The sequence below is a fragment of the Microcaecilia unicolor genome, chromosome 10 (genome assembly GCF_901765095.1).
Source record: "Microcaecilia unicolor chromosome 10, aMicUni1.1, whole genome shotgun sequence".
NCBI lineage: Eukaryota > Metazoa > Chordata > Amphibia > Gymnophiona > Siphonopidae > Microcaecilia > Microcaecilia unicolor.
The window spans coordinates 196,518,142-196,539,658 of NC_044040.1; the positions used below are offsets into that span (position 1 = coordinate 196,518,142).

At 46.7% G+C, this 21,517-nt stretch overlaps 1 protein-coding gene across 1 annotated transcript; it reads left to right on the forward strand.

The window, feature by feature from the left end:
- Positions 1 to 2,253: 2,253 nt before the first annotated feature.
- Positions 2,254 to 21,296, forward strand: CLDN11 (claudin 11). Its single transcript, XM_030216492.1, has 3 exons — positions 2,254 to 2,706; positions 7,553 to 7,717; positions 20,306 to 21,296. The coding sequence occupies exons 1-3, from the start codon at positions 2,481 to 2,483 to the stop codon at positions 20,533 to 20,535; spliced, it is 621 nt and encodes a 206-aa protein (XP_030072352.1). The 5' UTR covers positions 2,254 to 2,480; the 3' UTR covers positions 20,536 to 21,296.
- Positions 21,297 to 21,517: the final 221 nt, after the last annotated feature.

Below are 21,517 nucleotides of genomic sequence, written 5' to 3' on the forward strand. Positions count from 1 at the left end.
AAAAGCCAAAAAGGAGGAAGAGGGTAGGAGAGAAGGTGAGGTGATGAAGTCAATGGATGGGAAGTGAGTTCCTGTAGCGGAGAGAGGTAGGGGGTGAGGGAAAAGATTAGGAAGGGACAGAGCTAGGAAGAGAATGTGAATAGGGGCCATAAACGATTAAGGTACTTTAGCAACTGGAAAAAGATTAGATACAAAGAGAAAAATGCCCCGCGCCGTTAGGCGCGCGGCACCTAGAGCGGAGGCCCTGAGTGGATCGGGGTGGACCTGGGTGTCACCCCGGAGAAGGCTGTAAGGATATGCAGATGAGCTGCAAGTCCTCCACAGCACCTGAAAGACAGCCGGTGGTAGAGGTAGGTACCTCTCAGCTGAGAAAAGGCTTACCAGGGGTTAGGCCAAAGCCAGCATTCCTCCCCCTGAGGGTCGCCTGATCCTAGCCAAAAAGCACCTGGGAACTCTGGGCACTTGGAGAGAAGGCCCTGGGAAGGTCGGGGTGGAACTGGAGTCACCCCGGATACAGCTGTGAGGAAATGCAGAAGGGCTGCAAGTCCTCCACAGCACCTGGTGGGAGCGCTGGGCACCTAGAGCGGAGGCCCTGAGTGGATCGGGGTGGACCTGGGTGTCACCCCGGAGAAGGCTGTAAGGATATGCAGATGAGCTGCAAGTCCTCCACAGCACCTGAAAGGCAGCCGGTGGTAGAGGTGGGTACCTCTCAGCTGAGGAAAGGCTTACCAGGGGTTAGGCCGAAGCCAGCATTCCTCCCCCTGAGGGTCGCCTGCCCCCTGGTCTTTTCTTCTTGCTCCTCCTGTTCACACTGATGCTCGAGCAGGGGGCAGACAGTGAATGCGGCTGCGTCAGAGACTGCTGAGTGTCAGCGTGCACAAGAGGAGCAAGAAGAAAGAAGAGCAGGGGGCAGGCCATGAACGCCGCTGTGCTGGAGACCGCGCTGAATAAGGCTTCGGCTGGTGGGGCTTAGGGACCCCTGCCAGCCAAACCAGGGGCCTGGACAAAATTTGCAGGGGCCCAGGCCCCCCGTGGCCCCCCATACCTATGCCCCTGCCTCCTACCCTTCGGTAGGCTCCTCAACTAGTTACCTGAGGCACTACCACATTCTGGAGGTAGGAGGTCTCCCCTGCAACAAGTAGGCTCCAATTACATGCAGTAGAATAAAGTCACCGACATGCTGGATTCCCCCTTTATTCATTATCCTAAAGAGTCTCTCACATCTCACCCAATCACTTCAAACGGCATGGAACCTTTGTATATGATGTCCATCGACAAATATATGTACCTAAGTATGTCTTTAACTATCCTCTCCCTCCCAGACTTCGAATGCTAGATATTGCATAGGAAAACACGAGAAAACAACGCTCTGTGAATTTCTCATTATACACAGGAGTCTACTATTTTTCCAATTAGTTTAATTGCTTTGATTTAAAGGCGGCAGAATCTAACAGCCCTCTTACAATTAAAGCCTGACCTATTCAGTGCAGCATGTTTCTCCAATACACTCTAGCCAAAAATTGCTAAATTATGCATAATTCCCTGGACTATACCTACCTCTCCCCTCCCCCCACCACACGCTCTCTCTCCTTTTTCCTCCCGCATCCAAAACTCTCTGACACGCTCCACCCCTCCCCCTGCAGCATCTCTCTTTTCTCTCTCCCCCCCCCCACCAGAACTAACATATATTTCTCTCTCTCCCTCCTTAACACCCCCACCCCCGATTTTCCCATTCATTCGCCACCCACCTCTAAAAGCTAGACCCCTAAAGTGAATTTCAACGCTCCGCTAGGGATCAGTTCATCAAATACCGGAATGCTTCTGTGTATTGCCTTATTTATTACAGTGACCCCTAGCGGTGGGGTGATGGTAGCGCTGGAGAGCAACAGCAGCAATCGGGCATCACTCTTGTCTTTAGAGGTGGGTGAAAGCGTGTCGAGGAGACCGGGCGGGGTTGGGGTGCGGGAGGCTGGGGAGATGGGTGTGTGTGTGTGGGGGGGGGGAGGTTACGGGCAAGCTGTGCAGGATTTGGCAACATAACCGTATAACTTCCCCTGGGTCTGCCTAAAGCACACGCACAATTGTGGTCACAGGGTGTATTGGCCGTGGTCCGATGATTGGTTGAACGGTCCAGTTATCTCGTTTCCTGATTGGCTGGGGGGAAGTTTGGGGGGCTCCAGATTTGAAGAGGGGCGTGCCTCGCTGTGTCCTTCGCTGCGGGAAGCGGTGGGGGACAGAGGGAGATGCGGCAGGGACGTCCTGAGTGCCGGGAGGTGGTGCTGGAGCTCAGCAACCACGGGGCAAGCATCGGAACCGGTGATCACAACTCTGGGGCTGTCTCTTCAGGCGATCGGGGCTGCGTTTTAATTCGCATTCATCGTCTCGCACGGCGGGGCTAAACCGCTGTAGACGCCGCTCCGGAGAAAGTTGCCTTAACCCTCTCTTTGAACTTGTTGCCTGAACGTGCTGAGGTGGAGAATATGACTGCCACATGCCTTCAGTTTGTTGGGTTCGTCTCCAGTTTTTTTGGCTGGATGGCCATCATTATGACTACTGCCACCAATGACTGGGTTGTCACTTGCAGCTACAGCATTACCACCTGCAGGAAACTGGATGAAGTGGGCACCAAGGGGCTGTGGGCAGACTGCGTGATGTCCACCGGACTCTATCATTGCAAGCCTTTAGCAGATATTCTGATCCTGCCAGGTAGGACTAGTCTCCCCTTTCATTATTGCCTTTGCCAAAGCTTGTGCTTTCTAACCACATTATGCATTTAACATTCCTTGCAAGATATTGCATGGCTGTAAACACTATATTTTCGAATCTGAAAGACAAAAATAGAGATTAAAAACAGAAAACCATGAATACTTTCTCCAGTCTCCTTTCCTTGTGAAAATAACTCCCCACACCAAACAATATTTTTCTCTACAAATAGTTTGACACCCACCAGACAGGACTTATCAAAGATCTGGGTTTTCTAGCCCATTATAAACCATAAAGTTGTACTGCTTCGTCACCCTCTGATGCATATCTCCCTGTCCCACATCCGCTCAGCCCTCCCTGCTTCTCACCTAGCCCACCCCTCCCTCATCGTTTCAGACTATCACTGAAATACTTTGATGTTTCACTTATATATGCTGTTACTTATCAAAATTTGCTTATTTCTGATCTGACGAAGAAAGGCAACCTTCGAAAGCTAATCAAAAAATGTATTGTTAGTCCAATAAAAAAAGGTATCATCTTATTTTCATTTCTCTGTTTTATTTTATTCTAGTTCTATTGGTTTCCTCAACAAAGAAGCAAAGTACTTTGTGGCATATATACACAGGACTTCGGATTTTAGGTTTTAGCACACAAACACTGATAAAGCACCCTGTTTATTGGATAAACATAGGAAAATCCCTACTTTCCCAGTACAATTACACCCCTCCCGTTTCCTACCTTGGATCCCGCACTCTGTTTTTGTACTTTTTCTCTGCTGATAACTCTTTGGTTGTATTTGATGTCGTTGGAAAAGGTTCCCAGCAATGGCACTTGTGCCTTGAAAACACGGGTGAGCATTTCATTTTCTGAACTGTCGGCTCTTAAAATAGACCCAGAGAAAAATGAAGGCAGATAAAGACTATATGGCCTGCCCAGTCTGTCCATCCATGCCATCTGCTATCCCTTCCCCTTCCATGGAGATTCTCTGTACTCATCCCAAGCTTCCTTTGCCTACACCATCTCCACAGGGAGGCTGTTCCACACATCCACTACCCTTTCTGTAAAGAAGTATTTCCTCAGGTTCCTCTTGAGTCTGTCCTCTGTCACCTTCATCCCGTGCTCCCTCATTTCAGAACATTTTTTTTTCAATTGAAAGAGTCTTGCCTCCCGTGCATTTATGCTACAGAAGGTATTTAGACGTTTCCATCATATCTCCCCTCTCTTGCCTGTCTTCCAAAGTATACATATTGAGATTTTGTCTGTCCCCAAGTACTTTATGATGAAGACTACTGACTATTTTTAGTAGCCGCTCTCTGGACCGACTCTGTCCTGTTTATATCTTTTTAAAGAAAGAAGCCGTCTCCAGAATGGTACACAGTAATCTGAGACTTATACATAGACATTATCACCTCCTTGCTGGTTTTTCTTCTTTTGTCATCGCCTTTTCTACCTGTTTGGCCACCTTAAGATCATCACATATGATCTCACCCACCCATGTCCCGCTCCTTTTTAGGGAGATGCTAATGGGGTAAATAGTCCATTCCTCTGACCTAAGAAATCTGCTTGGCACTGTGCAGCTGCCCAATGGGTCCGCTGATCCTCAAATGGTTTTACTTGGTTATTCCTCCTAGTAAGGATGGATCTGTTCTTTTTCTCGACTAAGGAAAAGAAGACGTTTGCAAGGGCCGCAGTTCGAAGTTTGTGATGCTTACAATGCTTTCCAGAAATAAGAGCGTGAAATCGTTAGATATTTATTTTTTTTCTTTAAAAGCTGGGAGCTTGTCACGACTTGTCTGCCAGTTCCGTGCCAATACCTCCAAACATGCAGGGCTCATTACTTTAAAAAAATGAGACCATCTATTTTAGCATTTTTTCCTTGAAAAAAAAAAAAAAGATGACCATGTTATATATTTCTTTGTCTGTGCACACTGTTATCTCCTAAGCTGTTTACCCTCCAGCAATCACATTATGGAGGTATGTATATCCATATAAAAGCTAGAAACCAAAAGAGAATTTTCCTATAGCACTCAATAGTAAAAAAAATAACATAAATGAATAAATAAATAATAATAAAAAAGTATTCATACAAATTGCTCTACTTTTTGTAAATATTTCATTAAAGCAACTTTTTCACTACCCCTTGTTTGTGGAGTTTTTTTTTTGTTTTGTAGTAAAGCCATAATATTTTGTCTTAACCTTAAAGTCTTATGCTACCAGGATTGGGTGATGTGTTCTGGCTGTTATTAAACTGCTCATTTGTGATATCTGGGATGCTTAAAAGATTCCTTGTCTTAAATGAACACTAAGATGTGATGATGGCTGCAGTATTTCTAAGCCGAGATTCCTGCTCCCTATGGGTGTACATTCATTTCTATTTCGTCTTCCTGTGCACCTGAAAGAACTAAATGGAATGAAATAAAACAAAAACAAAGTAACAAAAATAATAACAATAAAAAAAGCAATGTGCACACTAGAGGTGTGCATGGAGACATAATTTGGTCCCCGTCCTCATTCACTTTTGATCCATCATAAGAATAGCTATAGTGGGTCAGACCAATGGTCCATCTAACCCAGTATCCTGCTTCCAGCAATGGCCGATTCAGGTCACAAGTACGTGCCAGAATCCCAGAGAGTAGCAAGGTTCCATGTAGAACCTTAGAGTAGCAAGATTCCATGTAGAACCCCAGAGAGTAGCAAGATTTGATGCTACTGATCCCAGGGACAAGCAGTGGCTTTCCCCATGTCTATCTCAAAGGCAGACTTTGGACTTTTCATCCAGGAACTTGTCAAAACCTTTTTTGAAACCCTGATACAGTAACTAGTAATACCACATCCTCTGGCAACGAGTTCCAGAGCTTAACTGTTCGTTGAGTGAAAAAATATTTCCTCGTGTTCATGTTAAAAGTAGTACCATGTAACTTCCTTGAGTATCCCCTAGTAAAAGTCAAATTAAGTTAACCCGTTCGACACCATTCAGTATTTTGTAGACCTCTATCATATCCCCCCCCCCCCAGCCGTCTCTTTTCCAAGCTAAAGAATACTAACCTCTTAAGCCTTTCCTTGTATGATAGGAGTTCTATCCCCTTAATCATTTTGATTGCCTTTCTTTGAATCTTTTCTAATTTTGCTATATCTTTTGTACGATACGGTGACCAGAACTGCACTGGTAGTGGTGACTTTTTTTGTTCCCATCCCTGCAGATTCCCACAGATTTCCTGTTGCTCTCATCCCTGCACACACCCCTAGTGCACACCCTTACTGTTTATCACTTCTTGGATTTGGGAGGGGCTGAATGTTCCCGTTCTAGTTTATTACTCTCATTCCCACATTTAAGAATGGCACATGGTTGATTTCCTGTATGGAAACTCCAGCAGAAAACAAACTGTACCCAGAGCAAAGCACAGTGAATTCCAAGGAGGAAGAATTTCGGTCAGCGCGTCCAGGCATGGAACAGGGGCGTAGCCAGACACCCAATTTTGGATGGGCCTGGGCCCAAGATGGGTGGGCAGAAGAACTCCGCCCTGTCCCACAACTGATTTGGTCTCTCCCTCTCTCGCCTGCATGCCGTATGGTCTCTCAAACATCCCCCCTCCCCCGCACACCTTTTAAATAGCAGTTTCACTGGTAATGAGTAGCAACTAATACACACTGCTCATGTTGGCCCCACAGCCTGCCCTCTGATGCAACATCCTGTTTCGCCATAAGGTGGAAATACATCAGAGGTAAGGCTGTGGGGCTGGTGCGAAAACGTATCAGTCGCTGCAGGCAAAGATCTGCTATTTACAAGGTATGCAGGAGGGACAGTTGTTGGCAGTTTTCGGCTGGTGGGGCTTGGGGATTCCTGCCAGCCACATCATAGATGTGCTACTACTACTACTACTACTATTTAGCATTTCTATAGCGCTACAAGGCGTACGCAGCGCTGCACAAACATAGAAGAAAGACAGTCCCTGCTCAAAGAGCTATGTAATAAAAGTGAGCCAGTATAGGACAATCAAGCCATTGTGACATCACTGATGAGGTTGGCTCTTATTGGTGGCCTGAGGCATTATGACATCACAATATCACCTCTGATTACAAGAGACTACTACTACTACTATTTAGCATTTCTATAGCGCTACAAGGCGTACGCAGCGCTGCACAAAGATAGAAGAAAGACAGTCCCTGCTCAAAGAGCTTACAATCTAATAGACAAAAAAAAAAAAAATAAAGTAATCAAATCAATTAATGTGAACGGAAAGGAGGAGAGGAGGGTAGGTGGAAGCGAGTGGTTACAAGTGGTTACGAGTCAAAAGCAATGTTAAAGAGGTGGGCTTTCAGTCTAGATTTAAAGGTGGCCAAGGATGGGGCAAGACGTAGGGGCTCAGGAAGTTTATTCCAGGCGTAGGGTGCAGCCAGACAGAAGGCGCGAAGTCTGGAGTTGGCAGTAGTGGAGAAGGGTGGGCCTGACCCCAAAGTGGGTGGACCTGGGCCCACCCAGGCTCACCCTTGGCTACACCACTGGCATGGAATAGTAACATCTTCTGCAGCGCATCCTTCTCCCCCTCATGGCAGAGCTGGAAATACAACATGTTTTCAAGGAGGCTGCATACAGTAATAATAATAATAATAAAAAAAACCAAGGCCAAAGTCGAACATGCTTTCAAGTGCTTGCCTTAGATGAAGAAATGCAGAGAGGTGTGGATGTGTAGCATAAAGCCCTGATTCTTGCAGGGATATGATAGAGTCTATTAGAGAGATTTCTGGGTAGTTCAGGGACTATTAACCTCCCCCCCCCCGAGACAGGATAAGGGTATTGCATTTCACTGTTCATCTTGCACTGATTTCTGCATCCTGTTGCTGTTGACAGCTTATATCCAGGCCAGTCGGGCCCTGATGATTGCAGCTTGTATTCTGGGCCTTCCAGCTGTCTTCCTGCTACTGTCAGCCCTGCCCTGCATCCGGATGGGCCATGAGCCTGGTGTGGCTAAGCACAAGCGCTTCAAGCTGGGAGGAATCCTTGTCATGGTCCTAGGTAACAAATTACATTCTTTCACATTGTCACCCTGTGGTCTGTTGTAGTGAGGCTGGAAATCTGGACATGTAACCTTCAGAAAATGGTTAAGTGATATGATTTTCAAAAAAATTAAATTTATCTCTCATATAAATATGCCTGCTAATAGAGGGCAACTGAAACCAAATCTGTGGTTGAAACTTGCTGCTTGGTTTTATCGAAACTGAAATTAGCCCACTTCCAACAGCAACAGTCCCCATTTTCTCTGTCCCCAAACCAAAGGAGCACCCCTTCTTTCTTCCACCCCCAGCCCAGAACCACCCATAGCCCCCCCCCCCCCAGGGCTACCTTACATCCTGGTGGTCTAGTGGCTAGTTGAGGCAGGCACAATCCCCAGTCGCTCCTACCAATGCCGTCTCCACAGTCAAAATGGCCGCTGCGAGGGGGGGGGGTTATGTATGGATCCAACAGGGGTTGTCTTCTGTTTGGGGGGAGGAAGCCAGCAAAGGTAATATTTTATTGCGGCTATGGGGGAGGGGAGGGGAAGGGAGATAGAATATTGGGCCCCTTCAGTCCACCTTTAGGAACCTCTCCCCCCCCTCAAAAATGGACTTCTGGTTATGCCTCTGATCATGGTATGAATAGAGCTAACCCATTTGGAGACATAAATAGTAGTAGTAGTAGTAGACACTGGGCCTGATATTCAGCTGTTGGCAACCAGTGTTTTGCCAGCTGCCACTGGTGTTATCCTTGAAAATTCAGTGCCAAACCGTGTCTGGGCTCTGGCATTGAATTTCCAGGTATACGGATCCAGTGAAAAAAGCTGGTTAAGTGCAATATTCAGCACCTAACCAGCTATGGCGAACCACATAAAGAAAGGACTGACTTTTATACGGTTCTATTTATGCAGTTATTTTGGCTAGTTAAAAGGGTCCTTTTACAGAGCGGCGGTAATCCCAACACGGGCTTACCGCTTGCTATTCTGAGACTACTGCTGGCCCAGCGAAGCCATTGGCAATAGTTCAGGGTCCCGCACATGCCATTTCTGGGGGTTAGTGTGCCGGTAACATGATGATAATTCGGCATCACCGTACGCTGCCTGTTTACCGCCGGGTTAACACGGGAGCTCTTACCGCCACCTCAGTGGGTGGTGGTAAAGGCTGCCCTCTACATGGCCACACGGTAGGAGTGGCCATGTAGGAGGGAGTGGCCCTTTTACTAAGCCGCCTAAGCACTTACGTGCACCCGATGTGCGTCAGTTCTGAGTTACCGCCTGGCTACCGTGTGGCCCAGGTGGAAATTTCATTTTTGACGCGCGCCCACTACGTGCGTCAGAAGATATTTATATTTTCTTGCGTGTGGGCGGTAATCGGCATTTGAACGCGAGTTGACCATTACCGCCTGGTTAATGCGTGAGACCTTACCGCTAAGTCAATGGCTGATGGTAAGGTCTCAGACCCAAAAGGGACGTGTGCTAATTTTCATTTTGCCGCAGGTCCATTTTCAGCCCAGGAAGAAAAGGCATTTTTTACAGGTGCACTGAAAAATGATTCTGCGTGCAGCCAAAACACGCGCCTACACTACTGTAGGCCATTTTTCAGCTTACCTTAGTACAAGGACCCCTAAATTAAGCACGTATCCCCACTTAGTCTATAACAATGCACGTAAATGCTAGCAATGCCCCGTCCCACCAGTGACCCTCCCATTTCTACGCCCCCCCTTTATTTAACTCACACCTAAATTCCAATTAAATGTAATTAGTACCAATAATTGCTTGCACTAATTAGCTAATTCAATTAAACTGCACGCACAAATTGGGCACACACTCAAATTTACATGTGCAATTTTTGGCAATTGGTATAGAATTAAGAGGTTAGCATGTAACTGCGAGTGGGCCATACTGTGGTCGGAGCACGGCATGTCATGAGCCTTCTGCATGGCAATGCACACAACTTATACGATCCGTTGCATGCACTGCAAGGTGCATAGAGGGACGTCAACTTACGGCAACCATTATCTTGGCATAAGTGGACACACCCAGTCGGATTAGTGCTAGTTCCTGTAACAGGTTAGGCAGCCCTAAAACCATTATAGAATTGATTCTAAGCGCTGCCCTTTGTGACACCTTAATTTGGATGTCACTTTGTAGAATTGCCCCACACAGCTTAACGCCATCCCTACGGTAAAAGCGTGGTGGTGATGGCATTATGTTGTGGAGGTGCTTTGCACCATAATTTGTTAGAGGTCCTTTTACAAAGGAACGCTGAAAAATGGCTTGCGGTAGTGTAGGTGTGGGTTTTGGGCACACGCCGATCCATTTTTTTTAAGCGTCTGCAAATTTTTGCCGAAAATGGACATGCGGCAAAATCAAAATTGCCGCACGTCCATTTTGGGTCTGAGACCTTACCACCAGCCATTGACCTAGTGGTAAAGACTCGCACGGTAACCGGGCGGTAATGACCTATGCGAGCCAATTGCCACATGGTGCGCGTCCGTTATGCGCACCCGAAAATAAATTTTTTTTTCAGACGTGTGTATCGGACACACGCCAAGAATGAAATTGCTGCAAGAGCCACGCGATAGTCGGGCGGTAACTCTGTTTTGGCGCAAGTAGATGCTTACGCGTCTTAGTTAGAGGACCCCTTAGTGTGTTTATAATACTCCTGATACAGCCTTGTTGGCGAAACATGGCCACCCTGGGGCTATTTCAATAAAGAATCCTCTGGACTCCTAGTCTGCTGTGGTATTTTTCATTTCTGTCTTGCTGTGGACTTGAAGAGCATTGTTTTGTGTTGCTGAGTACAATTCTTAGTCACATTTTTGGGGTGGGGTGGGGCAGTGGCGTAGCCACAGGTGGGCCTGGGTGGGCCGGGGCCCACCCACTTAGGGCTCAGGCCCACCCAACAGTAGCACACGTTTAGTGGTAGCTGGTGGGATCCCAAGCTCGGCCAGCTGAAGACTTCCTCCAGATGGTAACGAAAACGCTACTCTCCATGATACCGGCACCTGCGTATCTTCAATTTTCAGCGCATGCCTGCTGCAGACTGCCAAGGTGGAAAGAAGCGTTTTCCCACCAGCTGAGATATTTTTTGGGTGGTGGTTGGTGGTGGGGGGGGGGGGGGGAGAACAATTGGTGCCCACCCACTTCTTCCCTAGGCCCACCCAAAATCTGTTGTCTGGCTACGCCTCTGGGGTGGGGGTGGGGGGTGGAAGGGGGGGTCAGTGACCACTGGGGGAGTAAGGGGGGGGGGTCATCCCTGAATCCTTTCAGTGGTCATCTGGTCATTCAGGGCAACTTTTTGTGTTTTATTCGTTAGAAAAACACTTCTAGGCCAAAAAGTGAAATTCTCACCCAAGATATTTTCTTTTTGTTCTATTATGGCTGTAAAAGATCCAAGTATTTGGCATTATAGGGCTAATTTTTGAAAGACACAAAAATAACAAAACAAGCGGAAGAAATGCAGAAAGACCAGACTGAAACCGCAGATGGTAAGAGCACCAAAAAAGTTTTATTGGGACCCTACACGGTCCGTGTTTCGGCCGAAAAGGCCTTCCTCAGGGGTCTTCAGATTGACACATACGGATATTCCTCCAAAAGTTCTCACGAGATGGGACGATTTCAAAAAGATAGAGTGCAGCAGGAGACTGGCGCGGCTCTGGAGCGACGTCACGTGTGCGTGGTGTGCTGTCGTCATCGCTGGCGTTCGGCATCCGATCGGCACCATTTTGGGAAGGGACGTGTTCTCCTGCTGCACTCTTATCTTTTTGAAATCGTTTCATCTCATGAGAACTTTTGGAGGAATATCCGTATATGTCAATCTGAAGACCCCTGAAGAAGGCCTTTTCGGCCGAAACACGGACCGTGTAGGGTCGCAATAAAACTTTTTTGGTGCTCTTACCATCTGTGGTTTCAGTCTGGTCTTTCTGCATTTCTTCTGCTTGTTTTGTTCTTTTTGTGTCCTTTTGCGGGAGATTTGGACTCTCTTTGTTCCTCTTTTTCATTTTTGAAAGTGTCATAAAGCACCATTTAAACGGATTTCTTCTCAAAACTTCCAAATTGGTATTTTCAAAACCTGTTCTGCAGACGTCTGTCTGTGCATTTCGTCTACACACATATTGGCGCCTCCTTCACCCTTTCGGGTCCAGGCAAACCACATCTCTATAGTCCTAGGCTTTGCTATGGGTGTGTAGCCTGTACGCATAGGTTGTCTGATGCTTATAGAGAGACAGACAGAGAGGTATGCATCCTCCCTGATAATTGTACAAACGAACGAAATAGGGGTGACCAAAATTAAGAATGAGGAAACTTGGTTCCTAAAAAGAATCCTTTATTGTGTATTGGATCGAACAACCTTGAAGAATCAGGCTCAGCATAATCAAAGATTCTTTATTACAACCAAGTTTCGTCATCCTTTATTTCGGTCATTCCTACTGTATTTGTTTGTCATGATGCTCTTTAGGGCACCTGTTCTTTTCCCTCGTCATGCGTGAGGGTTTGTGGCATAGAGCTTTTGGTGGAAAAGAGATGTTTCAGTGAGAAGCCCAGAACTGAGCACTTGAAAAAAGGGGCGTAGCCAGACCTTGGCAGGGGGGGGGGGGGAGCCAGAGCCCGAGGTGGGGGGGGGCACTATTTAGCTGCCACCGCCACCCGCCCGCCCCCTGCCCCGCCACCGCATCAGGTACCTTGTTTGCTGGCGGGGGTCCCCAATCCCCGCCATCCGAAGAGTCTTCTTCAGCGCCGGTCAACTCCGGCGCCTCCGTTGTGTTATCCTCTGTTTCTTATGCCTTACGTCCTGCACAGTGCATGTAGCCCCTTGCAGGACGTAAGGCGTCAGAAACAGATGATCACACAACGAAGGCGCCGGAGTCTACCGGCGCTGAAGAAGACTCTTTGGCTGGTGGGGATTGGGGACCCCTGCCAGCAAACAAGGTACCTGATGATGCGGCAGCGGGGTGGGGGGCAGGCGGCGGCAGGGGGGGGGTCAAATGTAGAGGGGGCCAGGGCATAATCTGTGGAGGCATATGCCCCTGTGGCCCCACGTAGCTATGCCCCTGCTTGAAACTGTTGGACTGAAAAAATTAATTTAATAGAAAAAAAGAATTTGTTCCTCCAACAAACCAAAAAAAATGATATAGTGTTAGGCAAAGGAAAATGGTTTTTGTACCGTTGAATCTGAATTAGGTTAGCTAATGACTTTTTCTAGTACAGACTGCGGTGTCCTAGTGAATTATCCACAGTGTCTTGTCTGATCCTTCTGATGTTCTGTTATTAAACAGCAAGAGAGTCATTTGAGGGTTTTTTAAAATTCAAACCCAAGTTCAGTACATCAGTAATTCTCTTTCATTTGCTCTAATCTCAGTGTCACAGGCCTCTCTCTAGAATTCAAAATTCTGAATCCAAGGATTATCAAAGCTTAGCAGTATGTTTTGAACTCTTCAGGGAAGCCTTTGCACTGGTAAAATGCTATTAAAATGCACAGGGTCATATGATGCAGAGCAATATGGCAATATTCAAATTTAATGGAATGCAATAGACTTTATAATCCATTTTGTTTCAAAAAAACTGAAAAGCAGAAATAAGATCCCCCTAGTGGTAGTACCATGAGACTACCACTAGGGGGTCACCTGTGCAGTTTTGGATCCTGGTACCAGCAAGGGCAGGAGTGATTGGGGATCATTCTTGCTCGTCCACTAAACACCAGGGACTTTTAGATAGGACCGGGGGGAGGGGTGTTTGGAAGGATGAGGGTGGGGGCTTGGGGGGCGTGTTTCTGCCACTGGGGGGGGGGGGGTCTGTGTTTTTGGGGGCACTTCCAGATGGAGAGATGTAACCCATATGAGGAGCCTTTTGGTTGGAGGGGGTCAGGTTAGCATGCCAATATGGGGAAGGGAGCTTGATATGGGCGGGCTCTAGAGGGGCTTATGGCTTGGGTGGGTGCCTTAGCCACCTGTTTAAGAATTCTAGCCCCTTTAAGAGATGGCTTAGGAGCATCCAGCCATGGCTTGGCTTTCAGATGCTCATAGGCAGTACAATAAGTCCAGCTTTTAGCTGGGGTTATTTTGCCAGCTAAGTTGCAGCTTGTGGTCTGCACCTGATGCACGCTACAAGCTGCGGTACGGTCTTTACATAGTAATGAACTGCTTTACATGCATTTGCATGCTTTGTATCTCATTACTATGTACACTGTGGTGACTTAGCATGAATTAGGGCAAGAAAACCTGTGTTAGTGTCATTTAAGTCACAATGAGCTAGATTCTATATATCACGCCTAAAAAATCGTCACTGAAAAAAATATGCCTAGGTGTACTTTATAGAATACTAGTAAAAGAGGCCCGTATCAGAGCAAATAAAACGGGCGCTAGCAAGGTTTTCATCGCCAACACCCCCCCCTCCCTCCCTGGCCAACCCCTTTGTTGTTCTGCCATTGCTCCGCCCCCAACGTCATGACATTTGACGTGAGGGCGGGGCCCAGAGCGATTTCCCCCCCCCCGCCTCCCTCCCTGCCAACCCCTTCGTTGTTCTGCCATTGCTCCGCCCTCGAGGGCGGGGCCCAGAGCGATTTTGGTGGCTTCACCACCACGAACCTTCGAACCTTTTTGAAGGAAGTCAGGGCTTGGCTTCACTGACGTCAGTGTCCTCAGAACATTGAGGGTGAGTTTTATTATAGTAGATTCCTAAATTTCCACATGGTTTATAGAATATGCCAAATGCCCGCCCGTGTGACTAAATTTAGTCATGTAAATGATAACATCTAAATTAGGCTCAGATTGGGTGTATTATATAACAACATGCAACAATTTTAGAAACGCCCATGACCCGCCCATTCCACACCCCCTTTTCAATTATGCAACTTAGAATGTACGTGCATCACATTACAGAATACACTTAGACAATTGTGCGCATAAATTCTAATTAATGCCAATTAGTGTCAGTAATTTCTTATTAATTGGCAATTATTGGCTTAACTAATTAAGTTGCATGCACAAATCCATAATATGACCAGATTGACTTGTGCAATTTAAGACGCACTATATAGAATCTGAGGGATTACGTGACAAATAATGAATCTTGATTAACTTAGCTATCAACACATCTAAATATATTCAGTAGACAATCTAATGTATAAAATAGACATATAATCAGACTATGAGGTCCTTTTACTAAGGTGTGCTGAAAAATGGCCTGCAGTAGTGTAGGTGCGGGTTTTGGGCGCAAGCAGATCCATTTTTCAGCACGCCTGTGAAAAATGCCTTTTTTAACATTTTTGCTGAAAATGGATGTGCATCAAAATAAAAATTGCTGCGCGTCCAATTTGGGTCTGAGACCTTATGGCCAGCCATTGACTTAGGGGTAAGGTCTCTTGCATTAACCGTGTGGTAATTGCCTACATGGGTCATGTCGGAGTTACCGCTCAATTTTAAAATATATTTTCTGGCACGTATAGTGGTTGCGCGTAAAAAATGAAATTACTGCATAGGCCACGGGGTAACTCCAAATTAGCGCATGCTGGGTACATATAAGCGCCTACGTGGCTTACAAAAGGATCCCTATCTCAAGCATATTGAAAAATAGAAAGTGTAAACCCAGTAGCGTTCCTAGGATGGCTGACACCTGGGGCAGATCGCCGATGCGACCCCCCCCCCGGTGAAAGGACACTCCCGGGTGCATTTTTACCTGCTGGGGGGGTGCCGCGCGCCTCTCGGCTTCGCTCGTTCCATGCTCCCTCTGCCCCGGAACAGGAAGTAACCTGTTCCGGGGCAGAGGGAGCACGGAACGAGTGGAGCCGACAGGCACGCAGCACCCCCTCCAGCGGCGTGCACCCGGGGCGGACCGCCCCCACTGCCCCCTTTGATACGCCACTGTGTAAACCAGCTCAGAACAGACAGTGTTTGAAGTAGAAGTCATTTTTAATAAATAGGAACTCTGATATGAAAGCCTGGATATTATTACAATGTATCCTCAGACAACCTTGTTCCTCATGATCCTGTACCCTGTTATAACTTTATTAAAACTGCCCTCAGCAACAATGACAGACTATGATTCTGTTCTTTCAGTGTACCAGGAGAATATCTCCACGTCATGACCATTCTTTGGAGGAGAAGCATCTGTTCCCAATTTACATCCTAGACCACTGCTCAGTTCTATGCATCTTGCCGAAAAACAAATGGGGGTTACTAGTTTTCCTACATATTCATTTCAACATCTTTTCAATAAAGCGGAGACATAAATGGTGGTTTGCAGGGCTTATGTGTTGCATCTGTTTCGAAGGGGTAGATTTACACCTACCAGAGTGATAGTCAATCTGCCACATTAGCTTTTTCTCTTTTAACCACTTTACTGCAGGCATGGTAATCATAGGCACTTACTGAAATTTTAATTATGTATTTATTGGGATTTATTAGCCGCCTTTATGAAGAGATTCACCCAAGGCAGTGTACAGTAGGTGCAGTTGAACATAAAACTTATAATTTTGTTAACAGCATAACAATAGTAAAATAACCAAGAATAAACATAAATACAGTAAATGAGGTAAATTTGAAAACAGTAAATTGAAACCTAATAATAGAACTACTGTGAAACAGTATCAAAAATATACACATTTAACAACACTGGAATTCAAATACCAGAGATATAATACAATGTTAGCATAATACTAATGATACACCTAGTAAGCATTACATCATTCAACTAACATAGCTATGATGCTAAATAGTGGTTCAGAGACAGTTGGGATAATTTGATGGTTACTTAAAGTCAAGGCAAGTTCATTGTATAGTTAAACAAGAGATTAGGAACTGATTTAAGTTAGTGTGTGTAGCAAGTTAGTCCAGGTGCAGAATGAGTGTATACTCAGTCCCCCTATGTATTAGTTTTAAACATTTTTATTAGGGATACTCCCAAATATTACAATACATAATCCAGATGTACAACACTTCCTATGATAATACAATCAACACCATAACAACATGAAATGAAGTCCCCCTATGTATTAAAGGCTTGCAAAATTGGCATGGTATAGATCTAAAATATTTATTGAGTAGGGAGAATGCCGTCCGCTAGGAAAACTAGAATGAGGAGGACCAGCATGCATGAGAAACACTTTGTTCATCTGTTCCATTGCCATTTTTCTGAATTTGTTCTGGTGTCAGACTCAGATGTTTGAACGCTTTAGTAAGGACGTCTGAAGGAGAGACTTGCATTGTGCAGCATTATTCATGTTGGCCCTTTTGCAAGGTATCCCAGCTTGCTGTGCCAGTCTTCTGCAGGACCAGTGGCGTAGCAAGGGCGGGGCGGTGGGGGCGGTCCGCCCAGGGTGCACGCTGCTGGAGGGTGCAGAGAGCAGCCGCGCGCCTGTCAGCTCTGCTGGTTCCCTGCTTCCTCTGCCCCGGAACAGATTACTTCCTGTTCCTGGGCAGAGGGAGCAGGGAGCCAGTGGAGCCGAAAGGCACGTGGCTGCTCTCTGCACCCTCCAGCAGCCAAGAATGCACCCGGAGGGAGGGGGCTTGATGTGCTGGGGAGGGGGGGGGCTTGATGCGCTGGGGAGGGGGGGCTTGATGCACTGGGAAGGGGGGTGTCATGCTGCACCCTGGGGGGATGGATGCTGCTGCACCTGGGGGGGGGGTGCGCAGCGGCGATCCGCCCCGGGTGGCAGCCAACCTAGGATCGCCACTGTGCAGGACCAATACGATGGCTGGAATTTGGTCAGTATAGTCGCACAGATGGTGGCAGTGCAGACATTGTGGAGGACATTAGGTGAAGGTAGTCATCCTTAATTAATTTAACTAGTCAATATTCAAAACGATTTAACCATCCAGAAATGGCTGCTGACCGGTTAAATTGCTTGTTCGGAGTTATCTGCTAATTTTCAGCAGCACTTAACTGGTTACTGCTTCTGAAAATGAGTGGTTAGCGCCTAAGTGAAAACCGGCTATTTTGGAGGCAGAGTCAGCACTTAACCAGCCGGGGTGACCGCATCAATGGGGTCACATAAAACACAGTCCTATCATTATGCGGCAACCCATGACCAGTTAAGTTCTGAATATCGACTTTTTCAAAACCATTTTTTAGAAGTTTTTCTATGAAATCCGTCAGGAGCCTGTTCAAATTACAAGGGGACATGTCAAGGGCGTGTTACGGGTGAGATCTTGGCGTTCCTAACACTTGGACGCTTTTCTGCCATAATGGAACAAAATGAAAACATCAAGGGCTATAAGTTGGACGTTTTGGTCTAGACCTGTTTTATCAACGAGTAAGCTACAAACACTGCCCTAAGTGACCGGATGACCACTGCAGGAATAAAGGAATGACACCCCCATACTCCTTCAGTGGTCACTGACCCCCTTCAAATCCACAACAATGTAAATGAAACAGTACATACCAGCCTTCGTGACAGCTGCAGATATTATGGCCAGTCCTGTTAGAGCAGCAAGCAGGTTCGTGGAATAGGCTAGTGGTGGATGCAGTGCGCTGTAGAGAAGGTGACCTAGGCCCATAATCCACTCCAACTGTTACACTTGTGGTGGAAAGTGTCGGCCCCTCCAAAAAACCCCAAAACCTACTGTACCCACATATAGGTGACACCTGCAGCCATAAGGGCTATTATAGTGGTGTATGGTTGGGTACAGTAGGTTTTTGGTGGGTTTTGGAGGGCTTACCATACAATATAAGGGGGGTAACAGTGAGATGTGTGCCTGGGACCTTTTATATGAAGTCCACTGCACTGCCCCCCTAGGGTGCCCCACTGCTCTGCTGGGATGTCTGTGTGGCCATTCTGTTAGGAAAGATGGCTCCTCTTATGTCCCAATGGCTTGATTTTTGTGCGTTTTTTTACTTGGACGTTTTTTTTTGGGGGGGGGGGGGGGGGGGGGGGTTGAAAATGGTCCAAAAAGCATACTAAGCAACATCTAGGAACATCTAGGAAATGGTCATTTTCAAAGAAAAAAAGGCATTTTTCTGGTTTGAAAATGGTCATTTTCGCTACTTGATTTTGGGACGTTTTCAGCGAAACGTCCGAAGTCGGATTTAGACGTTATATCGAAAATGCCCCTCCACGTGTCAGCCAGCTCTTCATGAATCTCATATTCATTGTTGAAGCCCGGACATGGCCTGGCTTTGAATATCTAGCAATAATGTTGACGACGGTCAGCAAAACGCTTATGGCCCCTGGCTGAATATTTACCGCTAAATTGTCTCCAGTGCAAGATCATTTTACCACTGTCATTAACGGTTGAGAAACTTTAGTTTCTTCACTTTTGATGCCATCAGTACTTTTTGATGGAATTAAGGGCCCTGTTTACTAAGGCGCGGTAGTGTTTTTACCGCACCTACAATCAGCGCGTGCGTTAACTGTATAGGCACGTACATGGTTAGCGCGCGTTAAAATGTTAATGCGCCTATAACGTGGCTTAGTAAACAGGGCCCTAAGCCTGCTGTATGAACTGTTGTCTGTTTCAGTCCTTTATGTAATGAATGCATTGCTGTTATTAGAACTCTTTTGATGGATTTATCTACTGTGGAACGTTGCCTATTTTAGTCCGCTGTACAATGTGTTCCAACACTTGAATCATCTCTACAAGAGTTCTGTTCAGTTTATGTGCTGGAAAAGGCTCAGGTGATCAGGCCTGAAGAATCAGAGGGTCTTTTTTTTTTAACTGAAGTTTTCTCCTGTTTTGTGTCAATGGGGGGGAAAAAAAAAGCTTAGCACATCTGACCATGTCCAGCTGCCCTGCCCTGGGAGCCCATGAACTTATCAGATCAGTGGCGTAGCAAGGGTAGGGCAGTGGGGGCGGTCCGCCCCGGGTGTACGCCGCTGGGGGGGGGGGGGTGTCAGCTCCGCTGGTTCCATGCTCCCTCTGCCCCAGAACAGGTTACTTCCTGTTCCGGGGCAGAGGGAGCAGGGAACCAGCGGAACCGACACCCCTCCCCCAGCGGCGTGCACACAGCAGGCAAGAATGCACTCGGGGCGGGGGCTTGGGTGATGTGCCGGGGGGGGGGGGGGGTGATGCGCCCCTTGGATGATGCGCCGAGGGGGGGGGGTTGATGCGCCGAGGGGGAGTGTCATGCTGCACCCGGTAGGAGTGGCCATGTAGGAGGGAGTGGCCCTTTTACTAAGCTGCCTAAGCACTTACGTGCACCCAATGTGCGTCAGTTCTGAGTTACCGCCTGGCTACCGTGTGGCCCAGGTGGTAATTTCATTTTTGACGCGTGCCCACTACGTGCATCAGAAGATATTTATATTTTCTTGCGCATGGGCGGTAATCGGCACAGCGGTGCACAGCAGTGAACCACCCCGGGTGGTAGCTGCCCTCACTACGCCACTGTACCAGATCTCAGAGGTTAAGCTGATTGGGTTTTACTGAGCGACCACCAGGGAAGACTAGATGCTGGGGCTTCAGAAAGCAACGGCAGATCTCTGCAAGACCCCAGAGTGTCACAGTCATTGTGTTGGAGCTGTGATGGTGATGGTTAAGTCTGTCATACATGCAACCCCAGGTTGTTCAGTTCTCCACAGTTCACCTTGTTGTTTCAGCTAGAAAAAAAGCATCTAACAGTCATGATGTAATTATTGATATTTAAAACTGGCTTTTTAAATATCTGTGTCTCCCCAGCATTTTGCACCATCGTTTCCACCATCTGGTTCCCTGTGGCTACTCATCGTGAGACCACCATTGTGCACTTTGGATATTCTCTGTACGCAGGCTGGACTGGAGCTGCTCTTTTGGTCTTTGGTGGGTCTGTCGTCGTTTGCTGTTCGGGAGAATCGCAGGCATTTGGCGAAAACCGATTTTACTATGCCTCAGGGTCTTCCCCGACTCATGCCAAGAGTGCTAATGTATAAGGAGCTAAGGGACAGTTATCACTTCAGCAGCTGGCCGCCATGACTCTGATCCTAAATATGATGGTTTTCTTTTTTTCTTTTTAATTTGTCAAGGATGCACAGTACAAAATTGTAAATGTATTACAATACGAAGATGATATCACGTCTACCAATTAAGTCATTTTAGAAGCATACGTGTAGAAATAGTGGCATTTACAAATGCAGATGCATGAAGATGTAAATGGTGATTTTTGAAAGCCACTATTCACACACGTAGGTGACCAAGATTTCAAGGAGGCTTGGTTACGATGGGCTGAAAAAGTATGCATGTATTTCTCATTTTACAGTGGGACTATAGGTGTAGTTTAATTCATTTCTTCACCGGCATATGCCCATGCAAGTACCAGCTATCTGATTGTTTGGACCTGGAGTCCTCACCAGAGATTTGGTGGGGAGGAGGGCTTAAGTCACACTAACATTGATGGTGTCACAAATTCAGTGAAAAAATTATTTCACTTGGCTTCTTGGTTGGCGCCTCTTTTTTTTAAAACGCAACACATAGATGTGTAAGGGTGACGTTGTGAACTACATTCCTACTTGGGTAGATGCTGCCACTTACATCTGTAAAGCCCTGTTTGATGCAACTCCTTTTCTGCATGTATAGGCATCTCCAGGTCTCTGGGTGTATGTGCCATCAAATACGTGTGCATCCCTGCACATCCATATACATGGAGTGGAGGAGTAGCCTAGTGGTTAGTGCAGCAGGCTTTGATCCTCATGACCTGGGTTCAGTTCCCACTGCAACTCCTTGTGACCTTGGGTAAGTCACTCAACCCTCTATTGCCCCAGGTGCAAAGTGTGAGCTCTCTAGGGACAGGGAAAATATCTGCATATAATGTGTACAGCATTGTATATGTCTAGTAGTGCTATAGAAATGATTAGTCATTATATATATATATTTTCTAAAAGGTTCCTTGTTCAGCACTTGTTTTTCTGAGAAGTC

Bases quoted from the DNA above. Each gene is read 5' to 3' on its own strand.
- CLDN11 (XM_030216492.1), top strand. From the start codon at position 2,481: ATGACTGCCACATGCCTTCAGTTTGTTGGGTTCGTCTCCAGTTTTTTT. The intron at 2,707-7,552 runs GTAGGACTAGTC...TGCTGTTGACAG, and splicing joins AGATATTCTGATCCTGCCAG to CTTATATCCAGGCCAGTCGG. The intron at 7,718-20,305 runs GTAACAAATTAC...GTGTCTCCCCAG, and splicing joins AATCCTTGTCATGGTCCTAG to CATTTTGCACCATCGTTTCC.